General features: G+C 38.8%; 1 protein-coding gene across 9 annotated transcripts in view; it reads left to right on the top strand.

Annotated features, from left to right (window-relative positions):
* The window catches only part of PSD3 (pleckstrin and Sec7 domain containing 3), a 610,137-nt gene that overhangs the window by 339,699 nt on the left and 254,427 nt on the right, over window positions 1-16,011 (top strand). The window contains exon 1 of one of the 9 annotated variants that reach the window (XM_025296160.3): window positions 105-214. The exons of the other annotated variants lie outside the window; for them this stretch is intronic. Within the exon in view, the coding sequence (XP_025151945.3) occupies window positions 186-214 (29 nt within the window). The 5' untranslated portion in view covers window positions 105-185. Of the gene's footprint in view, window positions 1-104; window positions 215-16,011 lie in introns of those variants that run through there. 9 annotated transcript variants of the gene reach the window in all.

The following is a 16,011-nucleotide window of genomic DNA, read 5'->3' as shown; positions in this document are numbered from 1 at the left end:
AGATGCCAGGACTCAGGAGAAGGGTGGGTGACCACACGTTCTTGTTCTGTAAACTTTAAAATATCTGAACTTGGTCTTCTGACATGTGTTTTTTTTTATTTTAGAAAAAAGACAAGATCTTTACAGAGTCAATATACTAGGGAGGACTGTATATATTATATTTCTCCAGTGAATTTCATTCTGAAATGGCTGTGTTCTCTGAAAGTCGCAAAATGTAAGTGCCTGCTGCTTCTGGGTTCGTCTCTGATGTGCAGCTTCTTGCAGCACAGCATTGGGAATTGCTGCGTGCATCACACCTGCGCCTCATGGTCTTGGGTGAGGGAGCAGAGGGACAGCTTGCTGGGGGATGTTGGCCCAGGCCATCACGGCTGGGTCATTCCCTCTCTCCAGTTGACAAGCTGAATTTGAGGACGTTTCTGCCTTTTCTCCTACACTGTGGCATGGGCTGTTGCTCTTAAGAGCCTGTACGTCCAATTTGGGTTGGTGAGAAAGTGCAGTAGGAACATACTCTGGGGGACTCTGGGGGATGGGCTATGGCGCTTGTCCCCTCCTCTCAATGGTGCCCTTGGAGGAACTGGGCTGGATAGACAGGTGCTGTCTGGGCTCTGCATGGTGCTTCTTTTGAAAGGAGGTGTATATATGACCAGATCATCTCCTTCTGTTTGCTTTTCTTCTTTGAAGTCTAATCCTCACTCAGTCTGGGCCACCTGGTGGATTCGGGCCACCTGGTGGATTCAGGCCACCGAAGACCATCTCGTGGCCCCTCCTGAACCGAAGCTTCTCTGGTACAAAAGCGTCTTAATTTGTAAATTTAATAGCTTTGTGGAAGTTTGAATGCATGTTTCACAGAGTGTGTGTCCCATATAGGATAGAAAGTAAAAGTTTTATTGTAAACAAAACAACAAAAGTGATTCTAATAAGATTAAACAAAGTAAAACTCCTTCTAAAGAACTAAGTCTTTAGTATTCAGAGTAACTCATCTGCATTGTGAATCTACAGAGGGTGGGTTTAGAAGTTTAGAATGCTCAGCTTATTTGCCATTCTTATTTCTATAGTATGAAGTGTCTGTCCTTGAGAAGAATTTTCTTTTCCTGCTATCCCTTCCTTGAAACAAACATTTGAAGTAATGGAATAGATTATGGTTCAATAAAATATTTGAAGCAATGGGTATGGAGGTTCATAAGCCATATGGAGTTATAGCTTTATTGGTATGTATGTGTAGCAGAGGTATTTGTTTGTCTATATGTGTGTAGAAGTCTAAATTTTTTTATTGCTGCTGCTGCTACTGCTAAGTCACTTCAGTCGTGTCCAACTCTGTGTGACCCCATAGATGTCAGCTCACCAGGCTCGCCCGTCCCTGTTAAAGCAGCGTAAATATTTAATATCTAGAGCAATGTTTGAATTACCTGGGGAAATAGTCTTCATTTCCACGGAAACTGGTCAATGAGTGAGAGAAATTATTAACATTCAGTTATTTTAAAATTGAATTATAATTGATTTACAGTGTGCTAGTTTCTGGTGTACAGCAGAGTGATTCAGTTATATTCAGTTATTTATCTTTTCAGATTATTTTCTGTTATAGGTTATTACAAGGTATTGAATACAGTTCCCTTTGCTATACAGGAGGACCGTCTATCTATTTTATATATAGCAGTGTGCGTATGTTTTTTGGGGGGCCTTTATTTATTTATTTTTATTTTATTTTTTTAAATATAAATTTATTTATTTTAATTGGAGGCTAATTACTTTACAATATTGTATTGGTTTTGCCATACATCAACATGTATCTGCCTTGGGTGTACACATGTTCCCCATCCTGAACCCCCCTCCCACCTCCCTCCCCATACCATCGCCCTGGGTCATCCCAGTGCACCAGCCCCAAGCATCCTGTATCCTGCATCGAACCTGAATGAATTCGATGCCTTTACTTTCGGCTGTGCTGGGTCTTCGTTGCGGCGTGGGCTTTCTCTAGTTGTGGGGGCTTCCCTTCGTTGGCGTTGAGCAGGCTTCTCATAGTGGTGGCTTCTCCTCTTGCCGAGTATGCGCCGTAGGCATTGGCGCTCAGTAGCTGTGACTCACAGGCTTGGCTGCTTCGTAGCATGTGGGATCTTCCTGGACCAGGAATCTAACCCATGTCCCCTGCATTGGCAGGCGGATTCTTAAACACTGGACCACCAGGGAAGTCCTACTATGAATCTTTTAATCCCAAACTCCTAAATTATCTCTCCTCCTCTTTCCCCTTTGGTAACTGTAGGTATGTCTTCTGCATCTGTGAGTCTATTTCTGCTTTGTAATTAGGTTCATTTATATCACTTTTTTAGATTCCACATCTAAGTGATATCTTGTGGTGTTTGTCTTTCTCTGACTTACTTCACTTCATATGATCATCTCTAGGTCCATCCATGTTGCTGCAGATGGCTTTATTTCAATCTTTTTTATGGCTGAATGATATTCCGTTGTGTGTACACACACACGCGCACATCATACCTTCTTTTTCCACTCCTCTGTCAGTGCACCCTTAGGTTGCTTCCATATCTTGGCTGTTGTGAGTAGTGCTGCCATGGACACTGAGGTGCATGTATCTTTTCAAATTAGAGTTTTCATCTGCATATATATGCCTAGGACTGGGATTGCTGGATCATATGATAACTCAATTGTTAATTTTTTAAGGAACCCCCATACCGTTCTCCATAGTGGCTGCAACCAATTTGCATTCGTGCTAACGATGTAGGGGATTTCCCTTTTCTCCACACCCTCTCCAGCATTTATTAGTAGATGCTTTGATGATGGCCATTCTTATCGATGAGAGATGATACTTCACTCTAGTTTTTATTTGCGTTTCTCTGATAATTAGCAATATTTAGTATCTTTTCCGGAGAAGGCAATGGCACCCCACTCCAGTACTCTTGCCTGGAAAATCCCATGAATGGAGGAGCCTGGAAGGCTGCAGTCCATGGGGTCGCTGAGGGTCGGACTTGACTGAGCGACTTCACTTTCACTTTTCACTTTCCTGCATTGGAGAAGGAAATGGCAACCCACTCCAGTGTTCTTGCCTGGAGAATCCCAGGGATGGGGGAGTCTGGTGGGCTGCCGTCTATGGGGTCGCACAGAGTCAGACACGACTGAAGTAACTTAGCAGCAGCAGTATCTTTTCATGTGCCTGTTGGCCATCTGTATGTCTTTGGAGAAATGTTTGCTTAAATCATCTGCCGGTGTTTTGATTGAATTAGTTGCTTTTTTTGTTTTCTTTTTGATATTGAGCTGTTTGTCTGTTTTGAAAATTAAGCCTTATTGGTCACAACATTTGCAAATATTTATTCCCGTTCAGTAGGTTGTTTTTACATTTTGTTTTTGGTTTTCTTTGCTGTGCAGAAGCTTATAAATCTGCTTATAAATTAGGCTCTATTTGTTTATTTTTGCTTTTATTTATTTTGTGTTGAAAGACTGACCTAAGAAAGCATTGGTATGATTTTTGTCAGGGAATGTTCTCTTCCAGGAGTTTTATGGTCATGTCTTAGGCTTTAGACCATTTTGAGTTAAGGTTTGTGTATGGCGTGAGGGAGTGTTCTAACTTAATTGATTTACATGCAGCCCTCCAGATTAACATTCAGTTTTGTTAATGAAAAATCAAGAGTTTTTGTTGATTCTGTTAGTTATTGAGTATAAATACTGGTCTTAAATTCACATAGCTCTCTTTAGTTTGTTATTTTTCTCATAAGGAATATTTACCTTTAATCTTTAAGTTTAGCATTTGGAACTTGGCATGATTATGTTTTCTTGAAATTGGAGAAGCGAAATTTATTTATTTATTAATTGAAGGATAATTGCTTTACAGAATTTTGTTGTTTTCTGTCAAACCTCAACATGAATCAGCCATAGTTGTACGTATGTCCGCTCCCTCTTGAACCTCCCTCCCGTCTCCCTCCCCATCCCACCCCTCTAGGTTGATACAGAGCCCTGTTTGAGTTCCCTGAGTCATACAGCAAATCCCCATTGGCTGTCTATTTTGCATATGGTAATGTAAGTTTCCATGTTACTCTCCACACATATCACCCTCTCCTCCTCTCTCCCCGTGTCCATAAGGCTGTTCTCTATGTCTGTTTGGAGAAGTGAAATTTTAATACTAATTATCTTAAATGTTTTCTTGGTGCATTGGGATTTAGCAAAGTTTTAAAAATATTAGGTAAACTTAAAAGTTGTATTATAAAAGGCATTGGTTAGAGAGTGTGTCAGTGATCTTTTGAATGGTGATGTTTGAGGAGTTGGCCATAAACTTCTAGAATTGAATGTAAAAACCAGGATTAAAAAAAACAAAAACAAAACTCTAGTCTTGTCCAAAACAGAGGAAATTGAAAGCAAACAATCATGTGCCACCCTTATTTTGCTACCAGCCATGTGGTGGGCGTGCTGGCAGGAGAGAGACCTGGGGGCAGATGTGTGGTTTTGAGCACGCGGGGGAGGTGCCGCCAAGCCCGCACTGATGGGACAGTGGGGACGGGTGTTTGTAAGGATTTGAAGAGAGGGCAGAAAGCGTTATCAGAGATGGTGAAACCTGGACAGTATCTAACCACAGAAAGTATCTGTGAAGCGTCCTGTGCTTCACAAGATGGAAGAGTTAGAAGAGAAGAGAACAAGAGGGGAGCAGAGCCCACGCGGTTCTCTGGCTGGAAAATGGTACTCAGAACTTGATGTGCATGTGATCACGCTAACTTCATGCTTACAAGTACACTTTTAAGCACTTGTAATGTTTAGTTTAAGGGTAGAATACTTATGTTAATGAGCTAATTTTTACTTGTTTACCCCTAATGATTGCTGTGCTGTGCATAGTCGCTTAGTCGTGTCTGACTCTTTGTGACCCCATGGACTGCAGCACGCCAGGCTTTCCTGTCCTTCTCTATCTCCTGGCGTTAGCTTGAACTCATGTCCATTGAGTTGGTGATGCCATCCAACCTTTTGTTGCTGAGCTCTGGTGCCCAGTGAATATATACTAATACTAATTCTACTCAGCAAAAATGTGGACAGAAAAGAAATTTTTGCAAAAAAATTATTCATTGCATTCTAAAATGTATGAAACATCCATTAAATGTAAATATTAATAATTAGAAGATATTTTGAGATCTGATGGAAGGTAATTCAGTGGTTCTTATTTTTTAAATTGAAATTGAGTATTTTTAATCCCCTTGGGGTAGGAAGGTCCAGAATATGGTACTTTAAAGCCATTATTGTTTAGTCATAACTTTCTCTCAATAATATAACCATAGTGATAAAAAACTGATTATTTCAAGTATCAGTCACATATGAAAAGAATCTTAAGAAACCAGAAAATTTTAGATAATTAGGATTTAACCAATAATAAGGCATACATTGAGTTTCTAAATGTCTGTTTGGGAATTTATTGTTCTTGAATGACTCTTTTTAATGATAGATTAAACTGGGAAGCTCCAATGAGCAGTGTTGTTATAAGCGTTACAGCAAAACAACCATTGTCAGTCGTTTTCTTATATAGGAATTGTATGTGACCATTATTTGTTTGTATAATCCTCTCTTGTTATTCGATAAGGATTTCAGAGAGAAGAAGAGGAGCTAGCCTAGGCATTTTTTTACTTTAAAAACCTGTGATAAACCATAATGAAAAAGAATATGAAAAAGAATGTATATGTGTACACACATGTGTGTGTATATATATGTGTATGTATATATGTGTGTGTATATGTGTGTATGTATATATGTGTGTGTATATGTGTGTGTATATATGTGTGTATATATATGTATATGTGTGTGTATATATGTATATATGTATGTATATATATATATGTGTGTGTGTGTATATGTGTGTAATTGAACCAGTTTGCTGTATAGTAGGAATTAACACAACATTATAAATCAACTATACTTCAATAAAATAAATTCTAAAATTTTGGTGTTTCTTTCTATAACTTTTCTTTGGGAGTTAAATTTGATCTCATTCTGTGCTACAGTGAGTATTCTGCCTGAGGGTGTTAAGCTGTCTTGATAATAGTTGTATTGAATTAGGCAGCGAGAGGCAGTTGGACCTCTTGCATTCCTTTTTTCTTGAGTTGTGAGGTCAAGTAGCACCTCCTTTCTTCCTTCTTTTTTGGAGGAGGGAGGTTTCCAGTGAATCTTTGATTAATTGATTGACTGGCTTATTTATTTATGAATAATAAATAAAATCTTCCTTTAAATAAAATATTTTAAAATTAGATAATTTGAATTGGAAGAGACAGGAAGGGATGCGATATCTTGGCTTGGATAACAAGTGTTTTTTTGTGTTGTCTAAATTCAGAGTGTTTTGTTTCCTGCAGAGTATGTAGTATATTTTAATCACATTATTAAATGATATAATCAACTTCAGACCATCTGCTTATTAATTTACAAGGAAATGAAATGTAATTGCCCCTTTATTTTCTTTTGTCAGGGTGGAGAATGCTATGATGTCATTAGAAATTTTAATGCCATATTGAGGCCGTGAAGTAACATAGCCAAAAGCTGTTTTTTATGAACCTTGTAAACTTAGAATTCCAATTACATTTCAACAGTATTCCAGGAAAACAAGTTAGTCTCTCTGCAAGTCATTTAGTCTTCCTTTCCTGTCCCCTTGGATTGAGATTCATTGATCTCACTTGTACAAAGAATCTCCTGTGCAAATAGTGAATGTGTAAATGCTTTTGTATTTTTTCTCTAGCTTAGTCATCAAGTTCAACATCTAGAGATAGTTGCTTTACAAATGATTCATCTCAAATTTTTATAATGTGGTTGTATTAAAGTTGACTTGATAATATTACACAGATACTTCATGCTCAGTTAAGAGCTAGCTCGCCCAGAAAAGCTGCAGTTTAGTATAGAAAGGCAAAAGGAAACAAAGAACCCCCCAAAAGCAAAATGTGGAAACCTGTATCTTCTGGACCATGCCCCTAGAGGAGTCTGAATCTGTGGAAGGATGAGGAGTCCAATTATTTACTGAAATTCGTGTTGCTAAGGCAAATTCACGCTCTCAGTGAGTTAGGGTCAGACTCTGTAAACCGCCTTGCACACTGGTGCCCTCTTCTGGAATACTGAACGCAGGACTGAGTAAAGGGAACCAGGTACATTCTGAGGAGGCACAATCTCTCAGTGACACTAGAATTCTTCATTGGTAAAGATTTAATTTTGGCCTTTGTGCTGAAGAGAGAAATAGTATTAAGGAGTTTTGGTTATTAGGTTCTGTTTATGGTTCTCTTATAAAGGCCCCTAAATCATTTATATTAGTAGGTAAGAGGTAGTTCCATCTAGAACTTCCCTGGTGGCTCAGACGGTAAAGCGTCTGTCTATAATGTGGGAGACCTGGGTTCAATCCGTGGGTCGGGAAGATTCCCTGGAGAAAGAAATGGCAACCTACTCCAGTACTCTTGCCTAGAAAATCCCATGGATGGAGGAGCTTGGTGCAGGCTACTGTTATATTCTATATAAATGTCAAAAATGAGTTCATTTGAAGCAAGTTTCTTTAGAAAAATCAAGTATTCATTTCTACTGAGAGCCAACATTTATGTATGATTACAAATAGCACTTTACATTTAATAAAATACTGTCAAATGTAATTATCTCATGTAATAATCTTAATGATGTGTGTGTGTGGGGTGTTGTAGTGATGAAAATGGGTCTGATGACGGCAGCTGACATTTATTATTTACTGTGTACTAGACCCTGCACTGACCATTTACACAAATCTTCTCATTTAGTCTTCATAACCGCTCATTCTCTTCACTGTGCAGGTGAACAAATTTGAGTCTTATGGAGAATAATAGATTTGACCCAGACTGGCGATTGATGGAACCTGTGTTTGAACCACTCCAGTATTCTTGCCTGGAGAATCCCATGGACAGAAAAGCCTGGTGGGCTACTGTACATAGGGTCCCAGAGAGTTAGACGTGACAGAAGCGACTTAGCACAGCACACACACAGCACAGTCTGGTGGGAGCTTTGCAACAGATACTCACTTTTAACATCTTCTAAATATAGTTGTTCCCTACTGGCAAACTGAGAGCTTACATGGAGAATCTCATTAATAAATTAATGGAACCTCCTAATTCTTTCACTGCAGTGGCATTGTATTCAGATGAATACTCTGCTAGACCTTTTTTTTTTTTTTTTACTGTTGGCACATAGCAAGGTTCCTTGGTCGAATGGGTGGCTGCTGTGCCTGTGCTGAGTTCCCATAGGTCGCGCTGCCTGGATATGCTGTGGGCACATTATACTTACCACATCTCTGAAGCAAACTCAGGATCTGTTCTCCTCTGTCTCCTGTTTTTCTCCATACGCTTACGCACTCTCTGCTTGCCCTCTCCCTTTCTAACTCCCCCTCCCTTCTTATCCTTCCCACCACTCCCTTCCCTGCTTCTCCCTCTCCTTCCCCTCTCTCCTCCCTCTCCCCCTAGTATACATTCCTCCTTATTCCTGAGGGAAGAAGCCCTTCCTGAGGGAAGAAGGGTGCTAAGGCCTGTCTCAGGCCCACAGTTTGCCTGAGACAACCTCTGGGAAGCACTACTTCCAGGCTCAGCCAGAATTAGATGCTAGTAGGAAATAGTACCGTTGGAGATGCTGTAGCTGTTCTGAACAACCTTACTGACATTTCCCTTGAGATTAGGTTAGGTTTAGAAAGCTCCTAAAGCTCAGCAATGAATTCAGTAAAATTTCAGAATACAGAATAAATAGATAGAAATCTCTTGCATTTCTATACATTAACAATGAATGATCAGAAAGATAAATTAAGGAAATAATCTCATTTGCTTTCACATCAAAACAAATAAAATACCTAGGGCTAAATCTACCTAAGGAGGTAAAACTCAACGTTCAAAAAAACTAAGATCATGGCATCTGGTCCCATGACTTCATGGCAAATAGATGGAGAAACAATGGAAACAGTTATAGACTTTCTTTTCTTGGGCTCAAAATCACTGCAGATGGTGGCTGCAGCCATGAAATTAAAAGATGATTGCTCCTTGGAAGAAAAGCTATGACAAACCTAGACAGTGTATTAAAAAACAGAGACATTACTCTGCCAACAATAGTCTATCTAATCAAAGCTATGGTTTTTCCAGTAGTCATGTATGGATGGATGTGAGAGTTGGACCATAAAGAAAGCTGAGCACCGAAGAACTGATGCTTTTGAACTGTGGTGCTGGAGAAGACTCTTGTGAGTCCTTGGACTGCAAGGAGATCCAACCAGTCAATCCTAAAGGAAAAAAGTCCTGAATATTCATTGGAAGGACTGATGCTGAAGCTGAAATTCCAATACTTTGGTCACCTGATGTGAAGAACTGACTCGTTGGAAAAGACCCTGATGCCAGGAAAGATTGAAGGCAGGAGGAGAAGGGGACAACAGAGGATGAGATGGTTGGATGGCATCACCGACTCGATGGACATGAGTTTGAGAAGGCTCCAGGAGTTCTGATGGACAGGAGAGCCTGGCTTGCTGCAGTCCATGGTGTCTGAAAGAGTTGGACATGACTGAGCAACTGAACTGAACTGAAGGAGGTAAAAGACCTGTACTCCAAAAACTATAAAATGCTGATGAAAGAAATCAAAGATGATACTAACAGATGGAAGTGTGTTCTTAGACTGGAAGAATTAATATTGTCAAAATGACTATACTACACAAGGCAATCTACAAATTCAATGCTGCTGCTGCTGCTGCTAAGTTGCTTCAGTCATGTCCGACTCTGTGCAACCCCATAGATGGCAGCCCACTAGGCTCCCTGGGATTCTCCAGGCAAGAACACTGGAGTGGGTTGCCATTTCCTTTTCCAATGCATGAAAGTGAATAGTGAAAGTGAATTCGCTCAGTGGTGTCCGACTCTTAGCTACCCCATGGACTGCAGCCTACCACAAATTCAATGCAATGCCTATCAAACTATCAATGGCATTTTTCACAGAACTAGAAGAAAAAGCTTTAGAAATTGTGTATGAAAAAGCAAAAGACCCTAAAGAGCCAAAGCGGTTGTAAGAAAGAAAAATGGAGTTGAAAGAATATGGATCCCTGACTTCAGACTATGCTGAGAGCTGTAGTAATCAAGACAGTATGGCATTGGGACAAAAACAGAAATGCAGGTCAGTGGAGCGGGCTGGAAAGCCCAGAAATACACCCACACTCATAGTTTTGATGACTATGACAAAGGATGCAGGAATATGCAATGGAGAAAAGACTGTCTCTTTCCTAAGTGGTGCTGGGAAAACTTGACAGCTATATGTTAAAGAATGAAATTAGCACATTCTTTAACACCATACAGAAAACATAAGCTCAGCATGAATTAGAGACCTAAATGTAAGACTGGATACTATAAAATTCCTAGAGGGAAACCAAGGCAGAAGATTCTTTGACACGAATTGCAGCAATATGTTTTTGGGTCCGTCTCCTAGAGTAACAAATATAAAAACAAAAAAATAAGACAATGGGATCTACTTAGACTCAAAAGCGTTTGCACATCAAAGGAAACAAACAAAAAGACAGCCTGTGGAGTGGGAGAAAATGTTTGCAAATGATGTGACCAACAAAGGATTAAACTCCAAAATATACAAACAGATTATGTGCTCCAAATTGTTAGAACAAACAACCCAATTAATGGGCAGAAGGTCTAAATACACATTTCTTTTTTTTTTTTTAATTTTTATTATTACTTGGAGTATAATTGCTTTACAATGCTGTGCTGGTTTCTGCCATGCATCAACATGAGTCCCTCATGGGTATACATACGTCCTCTCCCTCATGAACATCCTTCCTACATCCTTCCTACCCCGCATCCCGTCCTCCTCTCAAGGCTGTCACAGAGCACTGGACCAAGGCCCCTGCGTCCTACAGCAGATCCCCACTGGCCATCTGTGTTTGCACGTGGTAATGCGCGTGTTTCAGTGGCACTCTCTCAATTCACCCCACCCTCTCCTTTCCCTGCTGCGTCCACAAGTCTGTTGTCTATGTCTGCATCTCTGCTGCTGCCCCCCAAATAGGTTCATCAGTAACAGTTTTCTAAATTCCATATATATTTGTGCTAATATATGATATTTGTCTTTATGACTTACGTCACTCTCTATAGCAGGCTCTGGGTTCATCCACCTCACTAGAATTCACTCAAATTCAGTCATTTTTATCTGTACCACAACTTCTTTATCCATTCATCTGCCGATGGGCATCTAGGTTGCTTCCATGTCCCGACTATTGTGAATAGTGCTGTAATGAACGTTGGGGTACATGTGTTTTTTAGAATTTTGGTTTTCTTAGGGTATATGCCCAGTAGTGAGATGGCTGGGCCGTATGCTAATTTTATTCCTAATTTTTAAGTAAGTCTCCACACTGTTCTTCATAGTGGCTGTATCAATTTACATTCTCATCAACAGTGCAGGAGGGTTCCCTTTTCTCCAAATCCTCTCCAGCATTTATTGTTTGTAGATTTTTTGATAATGGGTGTTCTGACCAGTGTGAGGTGATACATCATTGTAGTTTTGATTTGCATTAGTCTAAAAATAGCATTTTTTCATGTGTTTATTAGCCATCTGTTTGTCTTCTTTGGAGAAATGTCTGTTTAGGTCTTCTGCCCATTTCACGATCGGGTTTTTTGTTATTCTGGTATTGACCTACATGAGCTGATTGTATACTTTGAAGATTAATCCTTTATCAGTTGCTTCATTTGTAGTTATTTTCTCCCATTCTGAGAGTTGTCTTTTCATCTTGTTTATGGTTTCCTTTGCTGTGCAAAAGCTTTTAGGTTTAATTAGGTCTTCTTTATTTTTGTTTTAATTTTATTACTCTAGGAGGTGGGTCATAGAGGATCTTGCTGTGATTTATGTCAGAGTGTTCTGCCTATGTTTTCTTCTAGGAGTTTTATAGTTTCTGGTCTTGCATTCAGGTCTTTAATCCATTTTGAGTTTATTTGGGGGCAAGATGTTAGGAAGTGTTCTAATTTAATTCTTTTACATGTAGCTATCCAGTTTTCCCAGCCCCATTTATTGAAGAGACTGTCTTTTCTCCATTGTATATTCTTGCCTCCTTTGTTAAAGATAAGGTGCCCATAGCTCTGTGGGTTTATCTCTTGGCTTTCTTTCTTGTTCTATTGGTCTATATTTCTGTCTTTGTTCCAGTACCATTATGTCTTAATGACTGTAGCTTTGTAGGATAATCTGAAGTCAGGAAGGTTGATTCCTCCAACTCTATTTTCCTTTCTCAAGATTGCTTTGACAATTTGGGATATTCCATGTTTCCATACAAATTGTAAGATGTTTTGTTCTTGTTCTGTGGAAAATGGCTTTGGTAACTTGATAAGGATTGCACTGAGTTTGTAGATTGCTCTGGGTAGTATGGTCATTTTCACACTGTTGATTCTTCCAATCTAGGAACATGGTATATCTCTTTATCTGGTTGTGTTGTCTTTGATTTCTTTCATCAGTGTCTTATAGTTTTCGGTATACAGGTCTTTTGTCGCCCTTCATTGCAGTGGTACATGGGACTGAACACTTACTTTCTCATTCTGATTTTTCATTGCTAGTGCATAGGAAAGCAAGAGATTTCTGTGTATTGACTTTATGATCCTGCAACTTTGCCAAATTCGCTAATTAGCTCTATTAATTTTTTGGTAGTATCTTTAGGGTTTTCTATGTGTAATATCATATTGTCTGCAAACAGTGAGAGTTTTACTTTTTCTTTTCCAATCTGGATTCCCTTTATTTCTATTTCTTCTCTGATTCCCATGTCTAGGGCTTCCAAAACTATGTTGAATAATAGTGGTGAGAGTGGGCACCCTTGTCTTGTTCCTGATCTTAGAGGAAATGCTTTCATCTTTTCACATTGAGAAAATGTTAGCTGTGGGTTTATCATCTATGGCCTTTATAATGTTGAGTTACCAGGTGATGCTAGTGGTAAAGAACCTGCCTGCCAGTGCAGGGGATGTAAGAGATGTGGGTTCAATCCCTGGATCAGAAAGATCCCCTGGAGGGGGGCTCAACAACCCACTCCAGTATTCTTGCCTGAAGAATGCCATGGACGGAGGAGCCAGTCAGGCAACAGTCCACAGGGTCACACACAGTCAGACTCAGCTGAAGTCACTGAGCGCAGCACACACAGGTGCCTTCTCTGCCCATTTTCTGAAGAGTGTTTTTTTTTTAATCATAAATGGGGGCTGAACTTTGTTGAAAGCTTTTTCTGCATCAATTGAGAGTGTCATATGACATTTATCTTTTAACTTGTTAATATAGTATATCACATTGATTGATTTGGATATATGGAAGAATCCTTGCATCCCTGGGATAAACCCAACTTGATCCTGGCGTATGATCCTTTTAATGTGTTGTTGGATTCGTTTGCTATAATTTTGTTGAAGATTTTTGCATCTATGTTAATTAGTGATATTGGCCTGTAATTTTGTTTTTGTTATGATGTCTTTTTCCAGTTTTGGTATCAGAGTAATGGTGGCCTTGTAGAATGAGTTTGAAATTGTTCCTCCCTCTCCAACTTTTTGAGCGAGTTTGAGAAGGATAGGTATAGCTCATCTCTGAATGTTTGATAGAATTTATCTGTGAAGCCATCTGGCCCTGGACTTTTGTTTTTTGAGAGATTTTTTTTTTATCACATTTTCAATTTCATTACCTGTGATTTACTTGGTTGTAATTTCTATTTCTTCCTGGTTCCGTCTTAGAAGGTTGATCTTGGCTACAAAACTTTCCGTTTCTTACAGGTTGTCCATATTATTGGCATATAGTTGCTCTTAATCGTCTATTATAATCCTTTGTGTATCTGTGTTGACTGTTTTAATCTCTCCCTTTGCATCTCTAATTTTCCTGATTTGAGTCTTCACATTTTTTTTCTTGATAAATCTTGCTAATGGTCTGTCAATTTTATCTTCTCAAAGAACCAGCTTCTAGTTTTATTGATCACTGCTGTTGTTCCCTTCATTTATTTTTCATTTATTTCTGCTCTGATCTTCTATGATTTTTTTTCCTTTTACTAACTTGGGGTTTTTCTGTTCTTTTTCCAGTCACTTTAGGTGTAAGGTTAGGTCGTCAATTTGATGTTTTTTCTTGTTTCTTGAGGTAGAATTGTATTGCTATAAACTTCCCTCTTAGAACTGCTTTTGCTGCATCTCATAGGTTTTGAGTTGTCACATTTTCATTGTCATTTGTTTCTATGTATTTTTTTACTTCCCTTTAATGACTTGCTGGTTATTTAGAAGCCTATAGTTTAATTTTCATGTGTTTCTGTTTCTTATACCTTTTCCCCCCTGTATTTGATACCTAATCTCATAGGTGGCCCAGCTGGTAAAGAACCCACCTGCCGGTGCAGGAAATGCAAGAGACATGGGTTTGACCCTGGGTCAAGAAGATGCCCTGGAGTGGGAAATGGCAACCCACTCCACTATTCTTGCCTGGAAGATTCCATGGACAGAGGAGCCTGGTGGGCTACAGTCCATGGGGTCACAAAGAGTCATACACAACTGAGTGTGCACACACACACACTCATAGCAGTGTAGTCAGAAAAGATGCTTGATATGATTTCAGTTTTCTTATATTTACTGAGGCTTGATTTGTGGCCCAATATGTGATTTATCCTGGAAAATGTTCCATGTGCACTTGAGAAGAAAGTGTATTCTGCTGCATTTGGATGGAATGTCCTGAAGATATCAGTAGGTCCATCTGGTCTAAATGTGTCATTTAGGGCTTGTGTTTCATTGAAGGCTTGTGTTTCCTTATTAATTTTCTGTCTCCATGATCTGTTCATTGGTGTAAGTGGCTTATTAAAGCCTGCTATTATTATTAAGTTACTGTCAATTACCCTTTTATGTCTGCTAGTGTTTGCCTTATGTATTCAGGTGTTCCTTTGTTGGATACATAAATATTTATAGTTGTTATGTCTTGTTGGGTCTATCCCTTGATCATTATGTAGTGTCCTTCTTATCTCTTATAATATTCTTTAAGATCTATTTTGTCTGATATGAGAATTGCTACTCCAGTTTTCTTTTGATTTCTGTTTGCATGAAATATCTTTTTTCATTGTCTCACTTTCAGTTTGTATTTGGCTCTGGTTCTGAAGTGAGTCTAATATAGACGGCATATACTTGAGTCTTGTTTTTGTATCCATTCAACCAGTCTTTTGTTTGGAGCATTTAATCCATTTACATTTAAAGTAATTATTGATATGTATGACCCTATTAACCTTTACTTTATTGTTTTGGGTTTATTTTTGTGGGCCTTTTCTTGTTTCCTGTGTGGGGAACTTCCTTTAGCATTTGTTGTAAAGCTGCTTTTGTAGTGCTGAATTCTCTTAACTTTTGACTATCTATAAAGCTTTTGATTTCTCTGAATCTGAATGGGACCCTTGCTGGATAGAGTAATCTTGGTTGTAGATCTTTGCCTTTAATTATTTTAAATATATCCTCCTGCAGAGATCTTTCTGCTGATAAATCGGCTGTTAACCTTATGGGGTTTTCCTTGTATGTTACTTGTTGCTTTTCCCTTGCTACCTTTAATATTCTTTCTTTGTGTTTAATTTTTGTTAGTTTGACTAATACGTGTCTCGGCATGTTTCTCCTTGGGTTTATCCTGTATGGAACTCTGCATTTGTTGGAATTGATTGACTATTCTTTTCTCATTTTGGGTAAGCTTTTGGCTATAATCCCTTCAAAAAATTTCTCAGACCCTTTATTTTTCTCTTTTTCTTCTAAGACCCCTGTAATTCCAATGTTGATGGATTTAATATTGTCCCAGAGGTCTCTGAGACTATCCTCAATTCTTTTCATTCTTTTTTCTTTATTCTCTTCTTCAGCAGTTGTTTCCCCCATCTGTCTTCCACCTCACTTATCCTTTCTGCCTCAGTTATTCTATTGATTCCTTCTAGAATATTTTTAATTTCAGTAATTGTGTTGTCACTGTTTTTTCTTTATTTCTTTTAAGTCCTTGTCAAATGTGTTAAATGATTCTTGCATTTTTTTAATTCTATTTTTGAGATTTTGCAACATCTTTACTGTAATGACTGTG

Source organism: Bubalus bubalis, chromosome 1, assembly GCF_019923935.1.
Source record: "Bubalus bubalis isolate 160015118507 breed Murrah chromosome 1, NDDB_SH_1, whole genome shotgun sequence".
Taxonomy (NCBI): Eukaryota; Metazoa; Chordata; class Mammalia; order Artiodactyla; family Bovidae; genus Bubalus; species Bubalus bubalis.
This window is presented reverse-complemented; position numbering and strand designations above follow the sequence as displayed.